Source organism: Scleropages formosus, chromosome 7 (assembly GCF_900964775.1).
Source record: "Scleropages formosus chromosome 7, fSclFor1.1, whole genome shotgun sequence".
Taxonomy (NCBI): domain Eukaryota; kingdom Metazoa; phylum Chordata; class Actinopteri; order Osteoglossiformes; family Osteoglossidae; genus Scleropages; species Scleropages formosus.
Genome location: NC_041812.1, coordinates 10,880,238 through 10,902,136, shown reverse-complemented (window position 1 = coordinate 10,902,136; position 21,899 = coordinate 10,880,238). Strand labels below are relative to the sequence as shown.

General features: G+C 46.1%; 1 protein-coding gene across 1 annotated transcript; it reads right to left on the bottom strand.

Annotated features, from left to right (window-relative positions):
• Nucleotides 1-9,130: 9,130 nt before the first annotated feature.
• Nucleotides 9,131-21,669, bottom strand: LOC114910911 (hypoxanthine-guanine phosphoribosyltransferase-like). Its single transcript, XM_029253274.1, has 9 exons — nt 21,619-21,669; nt 21,138-21,244; nt 20,253-20,436; nt 15,269-15,334; nt 11,629-11,646; nt 10,692-10,774; nt 10,534-10,580; nt 10,046-10,122; nt 9,131-9,732 (listed from the first exon to the last, which is right to left on the bottom strand). Exons 1-9 carry the CDS (start codon nt 21,667-21,669, stop codon nt 9,685-9,687), a joined length of 681 nt encoding a protein of 226 aa, XP_029109107.1. The 3' UTR covers nt 9,131-9,684.
• Between the last annotated feature and the right edge of the window lie 230 nt (nt 21,670-21,899).

Below are 21,899 nucleotides of genomic sequence, written 5' to 3'. Positions count from 1 at the left end.
AATAACACACTTTATAATAATAATAAAAAAAAAAATCCGTGGGACGGAAGCAGCCCAGGCCTCACAGAATTCTGCTCCTAATCCACTCCGATTTCTGGCTTCATTTCATGGTCACTGAAATAAATCTAGAGGAAGAGAGAGAGAGAAAACAGCACAAAGATAAAAAATGTCAGAGTCGAGCCTATTAAAGTTGGCAGGAGCAGAGAGGGGACAAGGCTTCCACCCAAATCATGAAGTGCCTTTAACAGTCACCCATCACAACAGGTCCCACACAGCTTAGTCAGATGAGGAAAAAATGGACACGATTTAAATATTTCATAACATTTATGACATGAATGAAGGCGTCCGCCCATGCAGACAGAGCAAAATGCAGCACCGTTCAGTAAACACATGGCTTAGCAGGAAAAGATGTAGAGATAGGAGGAGTTGTCATCTGAGTGGTACAAACAAAGTGATGTGTGGAGAGGGCATCTGAACACTGGTCATCTTAGTGTCTCAACTGAACTTACAAGTTACAGTAACCAGGAAAGTAAAGCGCTGCACTGAGATCTCCCCAGTACAGTAAAACCTTAACTTTAGCTCACATTACGTTTCTAATAATTTGTCATTATTCCAGACGGCTAAATCACCATCAGCGCCTTCAATAAAAATTGATACATCCTGATGAATGACCTCACCAAAAAACTATTTTATCTGTCAAGTCGGTTTCCTACACTTTTTTTTTTTATACATGATGATCTTATATATTATTCACATTCAATGCGGGTTCACATCCACCGCCCCACACGTGATATTGTTACTTTTCCCGTGTTACTCCAGAAAAATAATAATAATAATTTACAGGGGAATTCAACAATATCAACTGCGGAACACTGTAAACTTAAGTGAAGCCCAATGAAGAAGTTGCTGTGAGAAAACGGCCCGACGCGCCGCTCAGATCGGCGTCGGAGGGCTGCGAACCCGTGCCGTGCCGTGGGGCAAGAAGAGAAGTACAAGTTCGCCAAAGTTTCAAACCACCGCGTAATCGATCGAAGCCACAACGTGTAAGTTAAAAAAAGCCACTAAGTCTGAACTCGAACCCGGAATGCTTCGCTCTCAACTCACAACACAGCTGAAGGATCAAACGAAGCGTATGGGACAAAAACTAAGTTTCCGATCGAAGTTACAATGTATCCGAAATCCTCACGTTTCCGAGCCCACCCCCCCGCTCAAAACGAGCGAAAAAAGAGCGTTAAAACGCAGCAATTGTGCGCTCGCACCACGCACGAGCGTGTTTATCTGCGCTACGACGGCTTTACTAACTAGTAGTTACTACTACTAGTTAGGGAGCTACGCGGTGGTTAGTCAGTGTTCGCCTGTTTACCGGGCTCCCCCGTCTCTCGATCTCGTCCCGACCTCCGCACATGGCCGCGTCTCGCAACATATTAATATCATGTGGTGAACTTGTGTTAAAAAAAAAAAAAAAAAAAAAAAAAACACCACAGTGAGTGAGTTTGTGTAGGAGGAACTCGCTGGATCTCATCGAGAAACACCTACCTGTCCTGTCCGCTGGAGATGCAGATCCAGACAGAGAAAAAAAAAAAAAAAAAAGTCTGGAAAGTCAGTGTAAGTGTCACAGCGTCTGTGTGTGTGCGTCCCTATTGGTCCGCACGTTCCCTCGAACTTCGGTACCGAGATCTGGCGGCGATCACGAAGCGCGGGTCCGAGCAGCGCGCGGCCATGAACCCCAGCGGGGACTGGGGGGTCTCCTGTGGTCCGTATATCCCGCTAGAGAATGAACCTGCTGCTGCTGGAGGACCGCATGATGAGGAAAGAAAGGCCGATGGACCTCCTACGGAGCCCTGAGGAACCCCTATGGAGCCCCTACGGGACTCCCGCGGAAGCCCAGTGGAAGAGCTCGATGTTCAGCAGAAGGTCCCCGCAGATCCACCTTCAGGTCACTACATTGTTCTCGACCTCCACGTCCAGTTGGCGGCGCGGGGGCTCATTCTTCGCGAGAAGTCAATGATCTCCACCTCTGGGCTGGAGAAGGACCGCCCATCGACCGCTGCTCCTCCCGCCCCTTCCCCTTCCCTTTCCCCTTCCCCCTCTACCTCCACCTCCACCTCAACCTCGCCATTCTCATTTCTCCTCCCCTTTCTCCTCCCATTTCTCCTCCCCTTTCTCCTCCCATTTCTCCTTCCTTTTCTCCTCCCATTTCTCCTCCCTTTTCTCCTCCCCTTTCTCCTGCTCTTCCGCGCATCTGCGGCCCAATCCGAACTGCCGGTCACTTTTTGAACTTTCCTTTCGCCCCCACAAGTTCGCGCTTCGTGGAGCTTCGACTCGTCTTTCCCGACGACAGTGAAGTGCATTATAACCTTTTCTCAGTCACGATGATTTGCGGCAACAAAAGTGTCTTTTCTTCTTTCGGTGTTTACTTGTTTACGCACGTATGACCCTATAATTCGTGTATAACTCGCGTGACGAACATTGGTTCATATGGTGGAAAGAAACAAACTGCACTTCACGCCTCTGCATCTAAGTGTCTCTTTCTACTGACGTAATGAACACTTTGTATTTTCTATGAGACGTATGTTGTTTTGAAGAAAAGCGAATAAATGTAAATGTAATAATTCATGATTTTTGCAGTAATAATTAATTGAACTACTGTAAATGACTATTGTAAATTTCACTTGGTAAAATCCTCTGATTAGAAAAAAAAAAAATATTAGTATTTAGCTGTTATTTATGCCTAGGGGGGCGCGGTGGTGCAGTGGTTGGACTGGGTCCTGCTCTCCGGTGAGTCTGGGGTTCGAGTCCCGCCTGGGGTGCCTTGCGATGGACTGGCGTCCCGTCCTGGGTGTGTCCCCTCCCTCTCCAGCCTTACGCCCTGTGTTGCCGAGTTAGGCTCCGGCTCCCCGCGACCCCGTATGGGACAAGCAGTTCAGACTGTGTGTGTGTGTGTGTGTGTGTGTGTGTGTGTGTGTGTGTGTGTGTGTGTTTATGCCTACAATTCCTGTCCTCCTTTCACAGCAATGTGAAAAAGCACTGCCTCTTTTAAGTTTTATAATACATAATAATACATAATAGTATATAACTAACCCTTATCTAAGCCCAGCACTAGACAAATCAAACCACAGGCGACAAATAAGAAATAACATATTTTACTTTGTCACTATTAATTCCACCAAAAAAATAGCTTGCCAGGCAGAGTCAAAAGTGGAAAAGTAAGTGCACCTCATGAGTTAATAGGGTTCAAACACCCCTCCCCCGACAGCAATGAATACAAACCATAATTCCCTGTACACTGGCTCCTGGGCATCTTTATTATTAAAATGTACAGATTTTTATTTACTGGTAAAGATGACTTTGAAGTTATGACTAAATAATGTTATGAACAGCTTCCGGCTGTATTCATAATTGAGTCGCTGTGTAAATTTATCTATGTATCACACCCCATCTGAGAAATTCTGTCCCCATCCCTGTTACAGAACCGTGGTTCACTGAGGACATTGGTTGCACAGTTCCCTTTAGGTCCTGCTCCAATATCTCAGTGCGGTTGAGGTCTGGACTGTAACTTGGTCAGTCCAAAACCTCCATTCTTTCCTTTTACCACTACTCGGTAGTAGATTTATTGCCATGTTTGGAATCCTTGTCCTGTTGCGTTATTCACTTTCAGCCAACCTTTAGATGCTGGACCAAATTTTTTTTTATGTCAAACAACTTTAAATTTCTAAAACATTGGCCCCTGTTTCTTAGCAACAGTCATCAAAGCATTTTCACAAGCCTTGGCTTTAACTTCTTTAAATACAGCTTTTAATAAACACTGTGAAATATGACAGTGTTTTATGACTACAGGGTGTTTATTGTGTCAGAATATCATGATGTAACTGTAACATTGAACTCCTTTTTTGCTGAAAGTGTGTTTGACAGAGAGACTTTCAAGGTCCTTGTTCAGGGTGGGACTGTAGAGGCTCCTCAGAACCGTGTCTGGAACGCAGGCCCCTTCTTCAGCATCCTCACAGACCTCTGTTGTTCCTGCCAGCGGAGCCGCATACTTCACACACAGCATGACACCCTCGGCGGCAGATCCCCAAATTCCTTCTTTGATCCCCCCCCCCGCAAAGCCCCGCCTCCTCAGAGAGGTGCAGGAATCCTGGGACTCTCACACCACTGCTCTGAAGCGCTGGTCTGCAGCTGCCACAGCAAGGAACGGGGGCACTTCCCAACGGGAGCCCAGCCGTCACAACAACCAGCGACAGGCCGGGTCACTGGAGCAACACGAGGCCCGGGTTCAAAGCGGGGTCGAAGCGTGTGTGACACGCAAAGGGCAATGGCCGACTTACAAGCGGCCCTTCGGAATGCTGGGAGGAGGCGGGCGACTGTCAACAGTCGACATGGAGCTTTTCTCTTCTATCTAATACTGCTGAAACTGTCAGTTCACACTGGAGCTGTTTAGTAAAACGTACCTTTGTGATTTATGGCCTGTACGACGCGCGGGGTATCCTCCGCCTTAGAAATAAAACTGATTATCTTTACAAGACTAAAATAATCCACATTAAAATTCCTGACTTTACTAGAAGCTGCTATTTAGGCATCCAAATGCCCTCAGTGTAAAGAGGAGTGACAAAATATGAAAGGCATCACAAATAGACAGGACAGTTAAATGTTTATTTTTACTTTGTGAGTTCATTATTATTGCCATATCTTTTCATGTCTAAGCAGTGAGCGGTTGCAACAGAGAAGCTGAAAAAATGTAAAAATTAATGGAGGCAGTGGGACTCTTAACTATTTGTGTCCCGTATGCTCTGGTTTCTGATATTTACGGTGCTCACGTGAAACCAGAAAAGGGGGGGAAAAAAAAAAAAAAAAAAAAACATGTGCTCCAGTTTCAAGGAAAACAAACAGGCCTTTCAGCCCCCCCCCACCCCCAACCCCACATGCTCCCTGCTGGAGAGCAGCCACCTGTTTCTCACATTCCACAACTATTGTTAGTGGCTCAGACTGACCGGTCAGGGTCCTTTACCATGTTTTCAGGCCTGACCATTTGTCTCTATCATCTGATGCTGCTCCAGAGGCATCTGTCTGAAGGACCCGTCCACATGGACCAGAGACAGGACAGGTACGTTAGCCGTTAGCCTCAGCCGCCAGCATCATACGTCACTGCTCCAGTGCTGAGGGCCCACGTTCGGCCCCAGTCTGCCCATTTCCATACATTCACGGAGGTTGCATGTGTTTAATTTTTTTGTAGATTACTGACATTGTTTCTAGGTCCATGTGGCCAGCAGGTAGTGTAGTGGTTTGAGCCCATGAGCAGAGTAACATTGATCAAGGCCTTTACAGCGAAACTGATAAAGTGAAAATTACCCAGCTATACGAAAGAGTAATTGAGAGCAGCGTATTGTAAACCGCACATTGTTGATCATCTTAGAGAAAAGTGTCATAAATGAATAAGCAATAATAATAAAATACATGCTGGGGCTTACTGATTCCTCGGTTATGCATTCGGTGCAGCCATGCTTAGGACAGAACGATAGAAAAATAAATCAAATAAATTCAATTAGATGGATTTTTTTCTCCCAGAAGCATAATCCACATGACGCCGACGTGAATTAAGTAGCGCACTCTACGGCGTGGTCTTCTTTTGAACACAGAACAACCCTGAAACACAGACTGGCTTTGTCTCCGCTCATGGACACACTTCGGAGGCAGAAGTTCAGTGATTCGGTAAACTCCCACTAAACTCTTTCCTGCCACGAATCCAGACTAGAGTCTGCCTGACATGGGAACGCTCAGCGACTTCGAGACAAGAGCGGACCTGCGCAAACTGAAGCAGGAATCCTTGGATGGGAACCGAAGACAACCAAAAATTCTTCTGCGTGCCTGTTGCCTACATGCGTTAGTCCTGTTAGGGGCAACAGGTGGCGCAGTGGTTAGTGCTATTGCTTTGCAAGCAAAAGAAATGAGAGTGGATCCCACTTCCTGCTGCAGTACCGCTGATTCAAGGTACTCACCCAGAATTGATACAGTAGATGTTACCCTGATGTACAAATAGGTACATGCACAAAGTCAACACTGTATACCACCTTGCAGAAAAGCGTCAGGCGAATGAATACTAATAACAGATTCCCTCAGAAATACAGAGAACAATGAGGAGAGGGCTGGTCTATTTGCATAAATGCAGTGCGCACCTTCAAAAATGTGAAAACGTGCCTCTATGTATAGGTGGAAACAGCAGGAAGTCGTTTTAGACACGGCGGTAAACGCGATGAATGTTCAAAATTGGAATTCAGTGACTTTTTACATTTAGATTTATTCGCGTATCCCAAGTAGTGATTTACACAGCTCTTTTGGGAATATTCATGCCTCGAAGGAATGTGATGAGTTGGCAGCTTAGAGAGAGTCTTTTGTGTAGGATAGTATCATTTTTTATGAAACATTCCATCAGTAAAAAATGCAGACATTGCGACAAGAGATCTGTAGAAATTCTGGTGCCTTTATATATATATGGAAGAATATAAAGGGTTATTTCCTGAAATTAATCAGAACGTGGACTACTGTAGAACATGCTTGCTCAGAAACATATTCTTGAGACTTAAGAAATATGAGTGAGGTTAAAGGGTTAACATCTGCCTTGGGTTGTACAGCGTTGTGGGCCAAGTGATAAAAACGTCCCTATCCTGCGTACAGCCTTTTTTAAACTTCTACTTTCAATGAGCAGAAAGATTTGTATCAAGTGTAGTTCTGCAGATATCATCGTGGGAGATAAAGTGTACACTGTACACAGTTGTGCAGTGAACCCTGCTAAGATCAGGTGTGCACTTGATCTTGTAAAAAAAAATGAGCCAAAAACACTTAGGCACTTCTTTCTGTTCTCCTTGGAAAGACAATAATTATAGGTTCTGGCTGGAATATTCCAGATTGTCCCACCTGAAAAGGATTTACTGCTAAGGACTATTGTTAAGATCTTTAAAAAGAGGGAGGTCTCATAATGGTAGGAAAAAGGAAGAAAATTACGCTGAAGATGGAGCGGCTGGCCAGCGAACGCCGTCAAAGCGGGTCATATTTGGTGTGCCGAAAAGCCTTTGTGGAGAACGCCTTGCCCTCGACAAGGTGCTCAGGAGTCGCACGGAAACCTGACCCTTTCTGCCTGACCAGGCTGCTTTTATGCGCGGAATGTGCCTTGGAGGCTGATTAATGGGAAAGTCAGCAGAGGGTGACGGGATTAACTTCTCGCCGAGCAGAAACGAGACGACGGTGGTCACGGTGACCGCTGCCTCGTGTCGGCAGCATCGCACACGGAGTTGGGAGCATGCAGCTTCCAGCCAGACACCCCATTGCAACAGGGACATCCTTTACATCCCCGGCGCAGACCGTTCACCTTAGAAATTACACCAAACTCCTAAAGGCACATCTGTATTGTGTTAAAAGCAAAATGTATTAGTTTAAAATAAACAAACAGTAACCCTGCTGGTGCAGCAGGTGGCGCAGCGGTTAGAGCATTCAGGTCTGAATCCCATTAAAAATTTACATTAAATCTACATTAAAAATAAAGTAATTGAAAACGCAGGTAGCACAGCGGCTAGAGCTACTGCCTTGTGCTGTAGTACCCTTGATCAATGTACCTACTGTGAATTAACACAATAAAAATTACCCTACTGTATACACAGGTAAATTAGTGTAAATTGTTTTGGAGAAAAGCACCAGCTGGATTAAAGTTAAAAAGTGCAATTGTCACTTTGTTGAGTGTAATTGCATATTAAGAAAACATTTATAAAAGTGATCACATTTGCATATTGGACTTTGTGGGACCTTAACCATTATTAGAGTATAACACGTTCAGGCTCTGCAGGATGTTTCAAAGAGGTCTCAGTGAAAGAGACCGACGTGCATCTCCTTGTAAGCGCGCGAGTCCACAACAACTGATGTCAGTAGAAAAACCCTTTTGTGCAGAGGGACTTAATCCTATATTTATTTTCGTTCCTGATTGTCAGTGAATATCACCTTTTTTCTGCCTTTTCCCATCCAGTATCACTGTAGTAATGATGCATTTAAGCTGATAATATAAAACTTTGCTCCATTATGAGTCCCGCTGATGGGATGTTACAGTCGCGACAAGGTTTCTCGTTTTGCTCTATACCTGTCCGTGTGGACTTTTTATTAATAGTATCATTTCCATTAAGTAAATAATACAGGTCAAGCCTTTAATAAATAATAACCTGCTGAGGAGGTTAAGCCCACGGATTCTCATTACCCCGACCTGATCATGTTACGGCTTTTTTAGCGACAGCTGATACCATGTCTCGAGCACTCAAATTTAATATATTCTATTAAGAGCATCAAAGAAGAGTGCTGTGCCGTCGAACACTACCCCCCCGACTTCTAGGAATATGCCGCTTTACCATCATCCTCCTTTTATAAGGACCCCTCATGCTTCGTTGCATCGGAATCTGCCTTCTTACGACGTGCACTTATTGGAGGGCATTTTCAGGATCCGCCACCCGCGCAGCATATCCCCGCAGGCGGGAAAAATTGCAGCTCTCATAAACGTGACAACATTTCAAGTGAAACTAACTGTGCGCTCACGACTAGCTTCTCATTAAGGGGGCATTCAGAGATGAGGCAACAGTCTCAGCGAAAACAAATCAGCTTCACAAATGAGCTTCGGTGTAGAGCTCGTGTTCCTGTTTGGTCATTATGCAGACGGTTCAGCTCCGGCACAGCCGCTCTATGACATTATACAGGGAACATACATCATAGGCATCATTAGTCAGACATATTTTCTCGAGACTGCAATGGTCTCTAATGCACTAACAAAGCTATGGAAAATTTTGTTCGTGGCTTTCATTTAAAGCGTGGGTTCTCCAAGGGCCCTTGGGGGTCTGTGAAGCCTAGGCTTCCTTTAAAAACACCACTGTTTAACTAAGCTGGTAGCATAGTATTTGGAGTTGCTGCCTTTGGATCCAAAGGTACCAGGTTAGATCCCCACCTCTGCTTGTAGTACCCCTGAGGAAGGTACTGACCATAAATTGCTCCAGTAAAAAAAAAACAATTACCCTGCTGTGTAAATGGGCAAATAACTGTAAGCTCATAAGCGTAACCTTAAAATTGTACGTTGCTTTGGAGAAGAGTGTCAGCTAAATTAATAAATGTAAAATGAAAGTTAAAAATAAAATTATTGCACATGATATAATTCAACGTGAAGTTAAGTATTTCCTCTAAATTTATTAATGGACATTATTCTAGTGGGGGTTCTTAGCTTTCACCACATTCTTAAAGGGGTCCATGGCCTAGAAAGGATGAATAAACTGGGCTTTAAGGTTATGTCCAATAGTTTTATGCAAATGGGAAAGCTGCGGTACCAGTCAACAGTTTGAATACACCTGGGTAACACCTGTAACCACTTTCCCGCACGCGTACTCACACTTTACACCGGTGCTCTACTGTAGACAGGCAAACGTACTGTACGCTGCGTACAAACACGGTTCAGGCCTCCGCAGGAGCTGGAGCAGCGCAGGGCGTGGACGTCTCCGACAACGGCTGGGCGTGGATCTCGATATCGAACACAAACACGGCTACCGGGGGGTTGAGCGAAGGCACTCGAGGAGCGTGCAGGGAGCGGCATTCGCCGCCAGGTTAGCGCGATGCGTCCAAGCCTTGCGAATGAACACGCAGGCTTTGGAAAATGCTGTCAGGGCTTCACCTTCACACCTTGTACTTCCTCTTCCCATCATCGCTGATCACACAAATGTGCTGAAAAGAGAGACAAGTAAAAGCTTGAGCGAAAGCAGCTTGAGCGGCACGGGAGTTACGCCGCACGCGCCCCAACTGCCCCTGCCCCAGCTGCTCCTGCCCCGTGTCGACGTCAGTTAAGACGCGCATGCAAAGTGCTCGCAAATGAAATGCATCATGCAAATTAAGTGGACGTGCTTTGGACCTGTCAGCTGCGGATCTCTCCGGGGTCCAGAGCGACTCCCTGCGCTTTGTTTTCAGTCCCGAGCAACAAACCAACCTGAGCTTCCAAGACGACAAAAACACTTCAGAGATCGCCGTTTATGGAACTTACGCTGAGGTCTCGGAAGTACTCGTTATAATCCAAGGCGTATCCCACAACGAAACGATTCGGAATTTCAAATCCGACATCTTACGAGACAAAAAAAGAAAAGAAACAACAAAATTAAAACACTTAACAGTTGCACGGGAGGGAAAAAAAAGAGCGAATCAGAACAGCGAGATTAAAGGAGTGAACAATAATGTGCAGAACTGTAACTGCTGGGGAATAAACTAATCACACGTGGGTTAGATTGTATAAACAGAGTTCAGCGAAACTTAAACTTGTCCCTAATATAGATGTCTTTTGGTGCCAAAAGGTCAAATAGCAGTTTAGCCTTTTGCAATTATTACTGGGATATTTTCAACAAGATACTGACATAAAACAAATGGGACACATGGACTGTCCTGCTGTGAGGGACATGATACATGGTGGACTAGAGGAAAAATGGGACTGTAAAGCTTAGCGGTGGGGTGAGGAAATGGGAGGGGGTAGCTACGTACAGTCTGGAAGGCTCCCCACACCACTGGCTACCCGCTTCACCAGCAGACTGGAAGAGGGGACACAAGGAGGAGGACTGTGAGCATCATTCATCCCCAGGTGGACACCACATTCCTCCTTCAGACTTGCGGACCCGTGTCCTCAGGGGACCCGCACTCACCCTGCCACTTTGACCATCTTGGGTTGGAAGGTGACCACGTGCTTCAGGAGAGCCTTCATGGTCTTCCCAGTGTCTACGATCCCCTGGAGAGGACAGGAGCGGAACCCGGTTAGGATCTGCAAGTGGGTCAGACTGGAGGAAGCCGTGAAAAAGCATGAAGATAATAGACGACCGACTCGGAACGCTAGACACGCTGGGTAGGGACTGAGGAGCGCCGCTCATTATTTGCACACTGTGCGATCACACGGCCCAGTTACGGCACGGACATATGACATTTTTGTCATGTCAGATGCACTTTCTCTGATGGGTTCCGCTGCGCTGCCAGTGGCTGTACCGCCACGGCTAGATAGATGTATTTTTTTACTAATGATATATTGAAAAGATATGAGAGAAATGGACTTGCAAAGACACACGGACCCTTTTTGAAATGATTCATCTTTGAACTTCTCTGGCCTCGGTCAGCGGTAATCATGAGATTCAATGTGACAGAAAACAGGAAACCCACTAAATGATAAAAAAAGAACCGAAGATGGCAATAAGGACGGACAAATAAAAATAGCTTAAACAGTCCGAACATCTCATAACTACTATATTTTTTACTGCATTTCTTCATTCATTAGCTTTATTATTTTCTCCAATGCAAATTACAACAAAAGGTTCATGCACTAAGTTGTTTGCAGTGATTTTCCTATTTATAAAGGTGGGTAATTTTTACTGTATCCATTCAAGTTGGATGGATACCTTGGTGATGGGTATTAGAGCTGGAGGTGGGATTTGACGTCAGGCCCTACCAGTTTGGAGGCATGGACTCTAACCCCTACGCCACCTGCTGGGCCGTGAATATTCCACAAACATTCATAGGAGTTATTTAAAGACTGTGTTCTACCTCTTGAACATGTAAGAGCACTGGGCTAGAGAAGGAGTATGTCTGACTTACCTCCACAATCAGGACGTTCTTCATTGCATGTCAAAACAAAGAACACAAAACGTTTTGACAGGTCAGGAATGTTGATTTGCACACTCAGGATCAACAAAGCATAAGATCATCACAATAAAATTATTATTTTTTTTAAAACCAGGAAATCTGGCTGTGGTTCCACTTTCACAGTTACAAACTGAACCCATTCCAGTGAACTTTACTAGGGTAAGCACTCGTCCCCGAGCTGCTTCATTCTTCCTCAGGCTCTGCGTCGTAACCGTGCCACATACTGCACATGAGATCAAAAGGATGATATTTAAAGACCTTTAGAGAAAAGTGTTCTTTGGTGTTGAGGTCACGGTTATCCAAACTGTCCCTTCCTTTAGCTGAAGTGACAAAGTCACGACTGACGTGAACTCCATAACCCAGAAGAGCTTACTATATTTATATTTATTTGTTTATCAAACCTTTTCCTCCAGATCAACATGCAACACAGAGTAAACAATGTATGTAAAGCAAACAGACAAAGAGCTTTAAACACAGACACAGGATTATTGACACACAGCTCGTCTGATACCACCATGTTGCTGGTTCACATCCCTCAAGTGGCTGCCTATTGAAGTGACATTCAAACAGCAAAGACACAGATAATTGTAGCAGATGGTGTTGGACTCATTTATGTAGCTGTCGGGAGGTCAGCAAAGAAGTGGCTCCGAAAGAGATGGGTTTGAGGCCCTTCTTGAATGCTGGGAGGGATTCAGCAACTTTGAGGGACACAGGGAGCTCATTCCACCACACTGATGCATTTCAGTTCTTGAATGCTGGGAGGCCTTAAAGTGTCTGTTATACAATCAACTGCCCACAGATAAAGTAGCCAGTTCTTGCCAACCAAAACCAGTTTTTACTGGAACAACCGCTATCCACAGGAACATGCTTTACACCCAAACACATGAATCACGCCGCACCGCGAAGCGTCAAGCGTTGCTGTGATTGGAGCATTGAAATGAACCTCGGGCTGCTAATCGCGTCTACAGGCGAAATGGTCTCAGGCCAAATTTCTTCAGTTCTGCCCACTATAGTCTCTTTTTCTTAATTCGTGATTTGTTTTCTGGCCGATGAATAACAGGATAAAGTGGAGTTAAATGTAGATACGTTTCATCCAATATCCATCCACTATCAAAAAGAACTTGTCCAGTAAGGGGTCACAGTGGCCCAGGGCCTATATTGGAAGTAGAGGGCGGCGTTACAGTGGCCAGGATGCCAGTCCATCACAGGGCGCTGACATACACTCAGGGCAATTCACAGTCACCAATCCGCTGAAGCAAATACCTTTGGACTGTGGGAGGAAACCAGAGCTCCAATTCACACAAACAAAGAGAGAACACAAACTCTACACAGAGCTGAATTTCAACCCACAGCCCAGGAGGTGTGAGTGCGCCCCGCTCTGACAGCAGCTCCCGATCTATGCAAGTGTCCATGTGAAGCCATCTTTCAGTAGCGCCACGGAAGAACCTGCTCGGACGCCTGCGGCGTCAAACACCTGCCGACAGCAGAAACGCCGCGGGTGCCTGAGAACTGAGCGTGAGGGGCAATTTTGACGTGTGGAGTCACACCTTACAGGCAGGCTGTGCACCTAAGCTGCTGATTTCACACTTGGCAGCATCATAAGACCCGCAGGTGGTGTAGCGGTTAGTGCTGCCAACCTTGGGCTCAAATGCACCAAAGGACCCAGGTTTGAATCTCACCTCCTTTTGTAGCGCCCTTGATGATGGTGTTTACACAGTAAAAATTACACACACACACACACACACACACACACACACACACACACACACACATACTGTGTGAAACTGCTTGTCCTGAACGGGGCTGCGGCAAACCGGAGCCTAACCCAGCAGCACGGGGCTGGAGGGGGATGGGACACACCCCAGGGTGGGACACCAGTCTGTCACAAGACACCCGAAGCGAGACTTGAACCCCAGACCTGCGAGAGAGCAGGACCTGCCCAAGCCCGCTGTGTCACCGCACCCTTCGTAAAAATTACCCTGCTATACAAATGTGTACTTCAGTGTAAACTGCATTTGAGAGAAGTTCCAGGTAAATGCATGCGTGAAAATGAGGAACAAACCGGTACTGAGCGACCCAGAGACCTCTCTCATTCTTACCCAAGAAAGATGCATCTGAAGCGTCTCCACGCTCGAGACGCAACTGTACGAGCGAGATTTTTCTAGAACGTCCTGACAATTCAGCTGTGCGCGGGAGGCATGTTTCTGCGGTTTCCATCACCGGGGCGCAGAAACGCTCGAGGATGTTCTGGAGCCGAGCCCCCCCACTCCTGCACTCGGTGGTGACTCACTGCTGCTCGCTCGTGTTGTAAATCACAGTAACAGGCCTGACGCTCTTAAGGACGCGGCACTGGGAGCGACTGACATTTGCCCAGCTGGGCCACGCACGGGACCCTCGGCACCAGGTTCCTCCCGCCTCCCCGTGTGCCGTCTTATCGCATCTGCACCATCATGGGCGCTTCAGTTCAGCAGTCAGCGTGGGGGGGCTCTCTCTGCAACTTACGCCTTCGCACTTAGTTATTTATTTGACAATTTTCTCCAAAGGGACTTATACTGGTTTACCCATTTATATAGCACTGTAGTTTTTTTCTCTATCACTACAATTAACCTTTGATAGCCACAGCGCCCCCTGCTGCCCCCTAACAGTAGTGCTCCCCCAGTCTAGCACGGGTTTGTCCTTTGACCTCCTTTACTGTCATCTCACCTGCCTTTGAACTAAAGACTCAGGTTCGAATTCCTCTTCTGCTGTAGTACATTTTTACACTGCATTTACATTTCATGCTGGCGTACCCATGATCAAAGTACTTACCCTGCGTCGACACAAGAAAAATTACTCTGCCCGCAAATGAGTAAATCACTGTAAGGACATTTTCGATAGCACTGGACCAAAGAATCGGGTAAATAACAAAATAAATAAATACAAGTAAATGGTTAAACTACTCATATATGCCAGCTTAGAAAAAAGCAAATGTCTGCAGTTTAAATGGCACAAACACTTAAGCTGTGCCAGGGTCAGGGTCGGGGGGGGCTGTTTCCTCACCCGCCCGCACTGGCGTTGGAGGTGTGCTGCAGGTGGGGAAGACTGCCCCCTTGTGGCCACATGCACTGTGGCTGTGCTCTGTGTTTGTTCATCCACTTATTTCCCTGACACTTTTCTCCAAGGCAGAACACAAGACTGGATTTATATACCAAGGGACTTATAATTATTTGCCCCAGCTATGCCCCCCCCAGGGTATAGTAGGCCCCGTTCTGTAGTCGGCTGTTTTTGTTCCTTTGCTCTATGTCTGTGTTGAAGCGCCGTGTCAGTGCATGAGAACGCTCTATAAAAATGAATCGAATTGGAAAAAGATCTAATTTTCCCATTTACGCAGCTGGAAAATTTTTACAGCATCAACGCAGGGTAAACAGGTTGACGAAAGATACTACAACAAGAGACGGGATTGGACCACAGGCCTGGCAGTTGCAAGGGGGCAACACTAACCGCTGCGCTACAGGCTGATAAAGGTTGCAACCGCCGCATTCTTCGGAGCAAACGTGATCGGCTTCAGAAAGAGACACAGGTGTTGAAAGTAGCGAAGAGGGAACTGACGCACCTTCCCGCTGAGGATGGACAGGTCTTCTGGCCCCACGATGTGGAGGTCCTCCGTCGACTGGTCATTCTGAGACACAGAGGGGCGCGTCAGTGGAGGAGGACGTTACTGACACACGGCATCTTAGTCTGACATGACTTTCCTAACAATATCGCCTCTGTGTGTAATATTTCTAATCACTGCTTATTTTTGCTGCTTTTTACTAATTTCTGTGATTTTTTTTTGGTTTTATTACATTTGACCCCTTTGTGTATTGCACCATTCAGGATTTGGATTGTGTAAGAAATGGTGGTATCCTCAAGTTATATTTGGTGCTATTTATATGCGCAATACTTTACACCGTGTATTCTGCAACATTATTTATTCTGTATTTGCACATAACATCACCCTTTGGGAGTTGCAGAAATTTTAATATTGTTATATTTGTATAGCAGTAGTAAAGGTGAACTGGGGCAAATGGAGCAGAATTAGAAAGGTAGCTGTGTGTATATGTGTGTGTGTGTGTGTGTGTGTGTTGCGGTGGACCCCCATGCGTCTATATGCATCACCCCATATTCTTCAGACCTGACATGTTTACATCATTGACCCGACAGTTGTCATGGGGGCGCTGACAGGTAGACGTTGGGTCACTGCGATGGCTCCACTCTACTTGCTTTCTGCTCTAGATTTGAGAGGAATACAGACCCCTTCCCTTCCTCTAGGGCATGCTGTGGGGCAGCGGTCACCCCAAGTGCCCAAAGTAAATTGCAAAAATGCAGGGTATGAGCAGCATGCATCATCATCTTATGCTCCGGTCTCCATAGCAACCCACCACTAAACAAGCAGACAATGTCAGAAGGGATCAGAAACCGCAGAAGGAAACTAGAGGCAAAACTGTCCTTGGGGCTCGATGACCTTCGACCGCAAGCGGGTCGGATTGGAAACGCTCTTCTGACAGACGCAGAACATCTGCTTGTTTCTCAGCCGGCCGCTCTCCAAAACAACCCTTATGCAACTATGTGGAAAATTTTGAGAGGCCACAGGTATTGGGTGTGTGGAAAAGGCAAGTGATTTATTCCGCTTCTTTCGCACAAAATGCGCAAAAACTGTGTTCGTCTCCAGTGTATCCATATGGGGGAGGATAAGACAGCGGTCAGTGGTCATGTGACCCATGGGAATGCAGAGAAATCCCACAGTCCGTGACACGGGAATAAGGTCACTTGACCACAGTGACATGATCGGGGCAGCCGGGTATGTCGAGACTGACCCGCACCCGGGGCTGTTAGAAAAGACCTTCTGGTTCCATTCACTCCCCGATGATGGAAGTACTGAACAGCACCAGCAAACCTTCAAAAACACAGCTCAATCACTGTATATCAGTAGATGGGATACATTGGTTCCTACTGTTATGAACAGTTCAGATACAAATTTCTGGAGCAACAAACTCTTCCCCTTTTATTTATTTTTGGTTGTATTTTCTTCACTAGTCTCTTTTTATAAAACTCTTCTTTTACCAACTAGGTTCATAGACAGCAGTACAAAGCAGCCAAACAGAACAAGAGTGTTGGACCGCCTTAATTCAACTCTCTTCCACAGTGTTTACAGCCCATGTCTGCTGTTCCTCAGTGTTAGTGATCAGTTAGAAGGTGAGGAACACTGCACAAGTTCATGGAATTAATCAGTCAACAACTAAATAGGAGTTTGAGTAGAGAAAGGACACTTATTACTTAACACTTAGTTTCTTTTCTCCAAATAAAATTACAGCGCTAGGTTAGTATAATGAGTAACTTATAATTAGTTGTGTTAATTCAGCAGGGTAATTTTTCATATATAAATTCAGGACAAGTACCTTGCTCAAGGGTACTAGAGCACCAGGCAACAGCTCTAGCCACTATGCCACCTGCATTTTCAATCATTTTAAATTAGTTTATTTTTAATAAACTGTGAAGTTCATAAAAACATTCATGTAAGAATTCTATAATAATATAACTTTTTTTTACTTGCTATAGCTACATCGATTTTTTATGAAACCTATTTATTATAATAAGTGTAGGGTCATCTATATTATTAACGATACTAATAAAAGCGACTTTGGAGTTTTGAACAAAATGTGTTAAAAACAGACTTTCGGTCCCAATTGCGCTAATCAGTTGAAGAGACGAAGTATATTCACATATATCCATTCATTACATTCACATTTATTTATTTAGCAGACGTTTTTCTTCAAAGCGACTTCCAGTGAACTCTACGTAGTGTTATGAGCCCACACACCTTATTCACCGTAGTGACTTACACTGCTAGATACACTACTTACACTGGGTCACTCATCCATACATCAGTGAAAAACACTCTCTCTGTGACTCACACAATGTGGGTGAACCTGAACAGCATGTCCTTGGACTGTGGGAGGAAACCAGAGCACCCAGAGGAAACCCACGCAGACTTGGGGAGAACATGCAAACTCCACATAGACTGAGTGGGGATGGAACCCATATCCTCTCGCACCACCGAGGTGCTGTGAGACAGCAGCGCTACTCGCTGTGCCACCGTGCCACCAATAACAGTATTTAGTACAGCGTTAATTTTTTCCGTGGTACAGAGTACAGCACGGAGTACTTTTTTCACTTCTCTTTTTCCTCAAATAATCAAAGAGCGGGGGCTGGAGCTTGGGGACTTTCATCCAGTGTTCCTTCTCTGCTTCTTCATTGCTTATTATAACCTTGATGCAGATCAGGTCTATTCCAAGCCGGTGTTAAGATATCAATTATGACACAGGGAAGATTCCCGTGGATTTAGATATATAATTCTGTTCATAAACTGAGGGGCCAGTGTCTTTGCTTCAAATCTTAAAATGGAAAAGAAATGAACATCACAGTAGTTTATTGCTGCAGCCCATGTAGCAGCAAACCAGCATTTAAAAGGCCAAAAATCATCTTCTAAAATGCATTAAATCAGAACTAATCTGCCATGAGGAATTTTTCCATTAAAAAAAACATCAGTACTTTCAATGTGGTTCTAATCAGGAACGCCAACAACCGTAACACACCACCCCACCGGGTCCCACCAATTACCCCGGCGAAAGGGTCCTGCGACTGAGATGGGAAATTACAGGCCACATACTTGAGAATGGAGGAATTCAGGGAGACGCGTGGGACAGGGGGCTGCCCCATCCATGGAAGCGTTAAGGAGACAGAAAGCCGGAGTAAATCATCGTATGGAAAAATGAAATTGAGCCTTTATCACTGCGAGCCACAGCTCCCTTCGCAGCAGCCTGGAGAGGGTTTATCCACTCCTGCAGAAGTGGATACCGACACCCCTGATCTTTCTGCTGCAATCCATTTGCACTACGGAAGATAATGGTCTCGGTCACAGGATGCAATGCGGACTTGTCTAGTGGAGGAAAATTTCCTTAACCTCTCCGTTTAGGCCTCAACATTACGTTACATACATGGAGAAAAATCTGCATGACGCCAAAAAGGGTCACCAAGTGTTCAGTCACCACGTGGTGCGTCAGGACCACGAACACAACACCCTCTGTGTGTTATTAGGTTTATATGCGTGTCTAATGTGACTGGCTTCTATCTGACAGTGTGACCGTGCCCTGGTCGTCCACACGCCAACACAGGGGGTGTGGCCATGCAGAACTCGTGCCTTGTGACCATGGGTGGAGGCTATGGTGTGACCATCTGAAAATCATACAAAAATACATACAAATCATCGCAAAAGAATGCAGAAAGTGCCAGCGCTGAGTGCAAACAGTCATGGTCAAGTCCTTTGGAAACGATGGGCTTATTCATTTATCTGACACTTTTCTCTCTTAACAAGGGGGATGCGGTGATGCAGTGGGTTGGACCAGGTCATTCTCTCTAGTGGGTCTGCGGTTCGACTCCTGCTTGGGGTGCCTTGCGCTGGACTGGCATCCTGTCCTGGGTGTGTCCCCTCCCCTTCCAGCCTTATGCCCTGTGTTGCCAGGTTAGGCTCTGGCTCCCCGCGACCCTGTATGGGATAAGCGGTTTCAGATGGTGTGTGTGTGTGTGTTTTCTCTCTTACATTGACTTACCTATTTATACAGCAGGGTAATTTTTACTGTATCAATTTGGGCTAAGTACCCGGATCAAGGGTAATGCAGCAGAAGCAGGATTTGAACGCTATTACTTTGATTACAAGGTGTCTGCTCTAACCGCCACATCACCTGCTGCCCAGGACAGGCTTAATTAGCAAAGCTGAAGGATCAGTGCCTGAACATAAGCGGTAAAAATGTCTTTTTTACACGTTATTTTTCCTGAACGTACTTTAAAAGGAACAGAGATGGTTGTTAGCTCATCAAGTCCAAGGAATAATGTGGAACAACGCAACACGAACTTGAGTTCCTCCGGCAAGCAACGGGGCCAGGTCTTGGCCTTTGGTTGCCATGGCGACTTGAAGCGGGGGACCACAACCTCTAGTTCATATGTTTCCCAGGCAACAAGTGGACCTTTTCGCCTTCTCGCACACACTCAGAAGTGTTTAGTATTTCGATATATGAGGCGCACCCCACTGAGGAGGCCCCCAGATTGAAACTAAAATCTATTCTGAGTTCAGGCTCAGGTTGAAATATGGGTTTTGACTTTTTTTGTATTTGCTGCCACTTTAATAAAAGTCCAAATAAATCAAACAACGGGTGTAACACAGCCTAATCTTGAATGTTTATTAAGCAGTTATTAAAAAATTAGATATGGAATTACTTTTTACATTATTACATCACCCACTAGTCTCAGAACTTTTGTTTGTGCTCTTGTGTTTAACCTCAGAAATTTTAATTGGTCACAACCATTTACCTCCCTGTCCTGCAGCTTGTTTTTCTTTCCTTTCATTGCTCTCCACTGGCTGTAATGAAGCCAACCTTAAAAGCAGCCTTTGTTCAGCAGGCCTGAGTGGCTCTGGCGGACGGTACCATCAGGGTAAAAGGGGGGTTCGGCCGCGAGGGCAGGGACGGAGGAGCTGGAGCGCAGGTGCGAGGGGCGCTCACCAGGTAGCTGTGCAGGCGGATGAAGTCGACGCGCATGAGCAGGGAGCGCTCCGACGTGCGGCTCAGGGCCTTGATGACCTCCACCAGATCGGAGCAGAACTGGTACCCCCCCTTGAGGACGCACAGCACCACGATGTCGTGGTCTCCCAGGTCGCTCATGATGTCGCGCGCCAGCCGCTCCGTCCTGTCCAGCCAATCGCAAGACACTGCCGATCAGGCTGGCATCGAAACCCCCCGAAGCCCCAAACGAAACATGAAGCTACCCCCCCAAAAAGAAAAAAAAAAAAACTGTGGAGGAATGTGCTATTTATTTCACCATATATACCATATTATTTTTCACCAGTATATACATGAGAATACTGAACAAAGTGCAGAGTGCGGATACTGCAAAAACGAAACCAGGGCATCATTCGCATCTTAAATGTAACGGAGCAGAGCTGCTCTCCGATTCCTGGATTCACGCTGCACTTGTTTTTAATAAGGGACTAATCTGATTATGCTGGGAGGGAGCCGAGGACGGCGCGTTACATTCACTCTTTTCCTTGCATCTCACTAGTTTCTCACATCGTAACTACTCTGTACGTTAAACAACGTGGATGGATTTGCTCATTCGCTGAGCCTGATCTGAAACTTTTTTTTTCATTTTTCTGATACTTTTCCCCTAAGTGACTGACAACATTAGACTATTTACACTGACGTACCCTTTTACTCAGCAGGGTCACCTTTACTGTATGTGTTCGGGGTAAAGAACTCGATCAAGGGCACTACAGCGGGATGGGAATGAGCATCTAGACCGCAGCTGTGAGAAACCACATCAGTTTGTTCATCACAGTAATAATGATACTGTAACTGCTGGAGGTGCAGCAGGGGTGTGTATAGGCTCACCTGTCCATAATGATGCCATGAGGGATGAGGACACACTCCAGGTCCTCTGCATAGTGCTTGGGGAAGGAGAAGAGGTGTAAAGGGAAACCCGGCCAGTCATCTCTGATCTACAAATGAATAGTACAAAGCAAGAAGAAGAAGATTTCACCAATCATCACTAGAACTGAGAGAACCGTGATTTGCATCATTTTCTGGCAGTCCCGGAACAATCCCCCTGTTTTCCACTTCTTTTACTCCTTCTCTTTTCTAAATGTCTGCTCTCCGCATACGAATTTAACTAAATATTACATTAAACTATGTAAAACTCGAGCGAAGGCGCGCTCCCGCGCGGCGACACAACGCTCGGCAGGAAGCGTGACGCACGGACGGAAAGTGAGGCGTGCACGCGCAGAGCGCGAGGTCCCGCCTGGTCTTGCGCGCGACCTGCCGCGGACTTCTACGGGAGCGCGATCCAGTTTCCCAGCCCGTCGCGGGTATTTACCAGGACCCCTCGGCTCGATCCCCGCGCCGCCGGAGCCCCTCCATCCGCCATGGCGATGCGCGCGCCCCTACGGGTTCGAATCCCAAGGACACGAGTTTCGACGAGACCCCGAGCCGAGGAGGACGACGATGAGAAGGAAAGGGGGCGGGGTCCTGATGCCCCGTAACAATGAGCCCCGCCCACCTCAGCATCGAATCAACAGTGAAAACTTGTTTGAGTATAAAAAAGAGATCGTGCTTTCATAAACCTAAGACTACAGAATACTGGTAAAGTGTCAAAAA

Bases quoted from the DNA above. Each gene is read 5' to 3' on its own strand.
- LOC114910911 (XM_029253274.1), bottom strand. From the start codon at position 21,669: ATGGCGGATGGAGGGGCTCCGGCGGCGCGGGGATCGAGCCGAGGGGTC. The intron at 21,245-21,618 runs GTAAATACCCGC...ATTCATTTGTAG, and splicing joins GATCGAGCCGAGGGGTCCTG to ATCAGAGATGACTGGCCGGG. The intron at 20,437-21,137 runs GTGAGCCTATAC...TTGGCTGGACAG, and splicing joins CATGGCATCATTATGGACAG to GACGGAGCGGCTGGCGCGCG.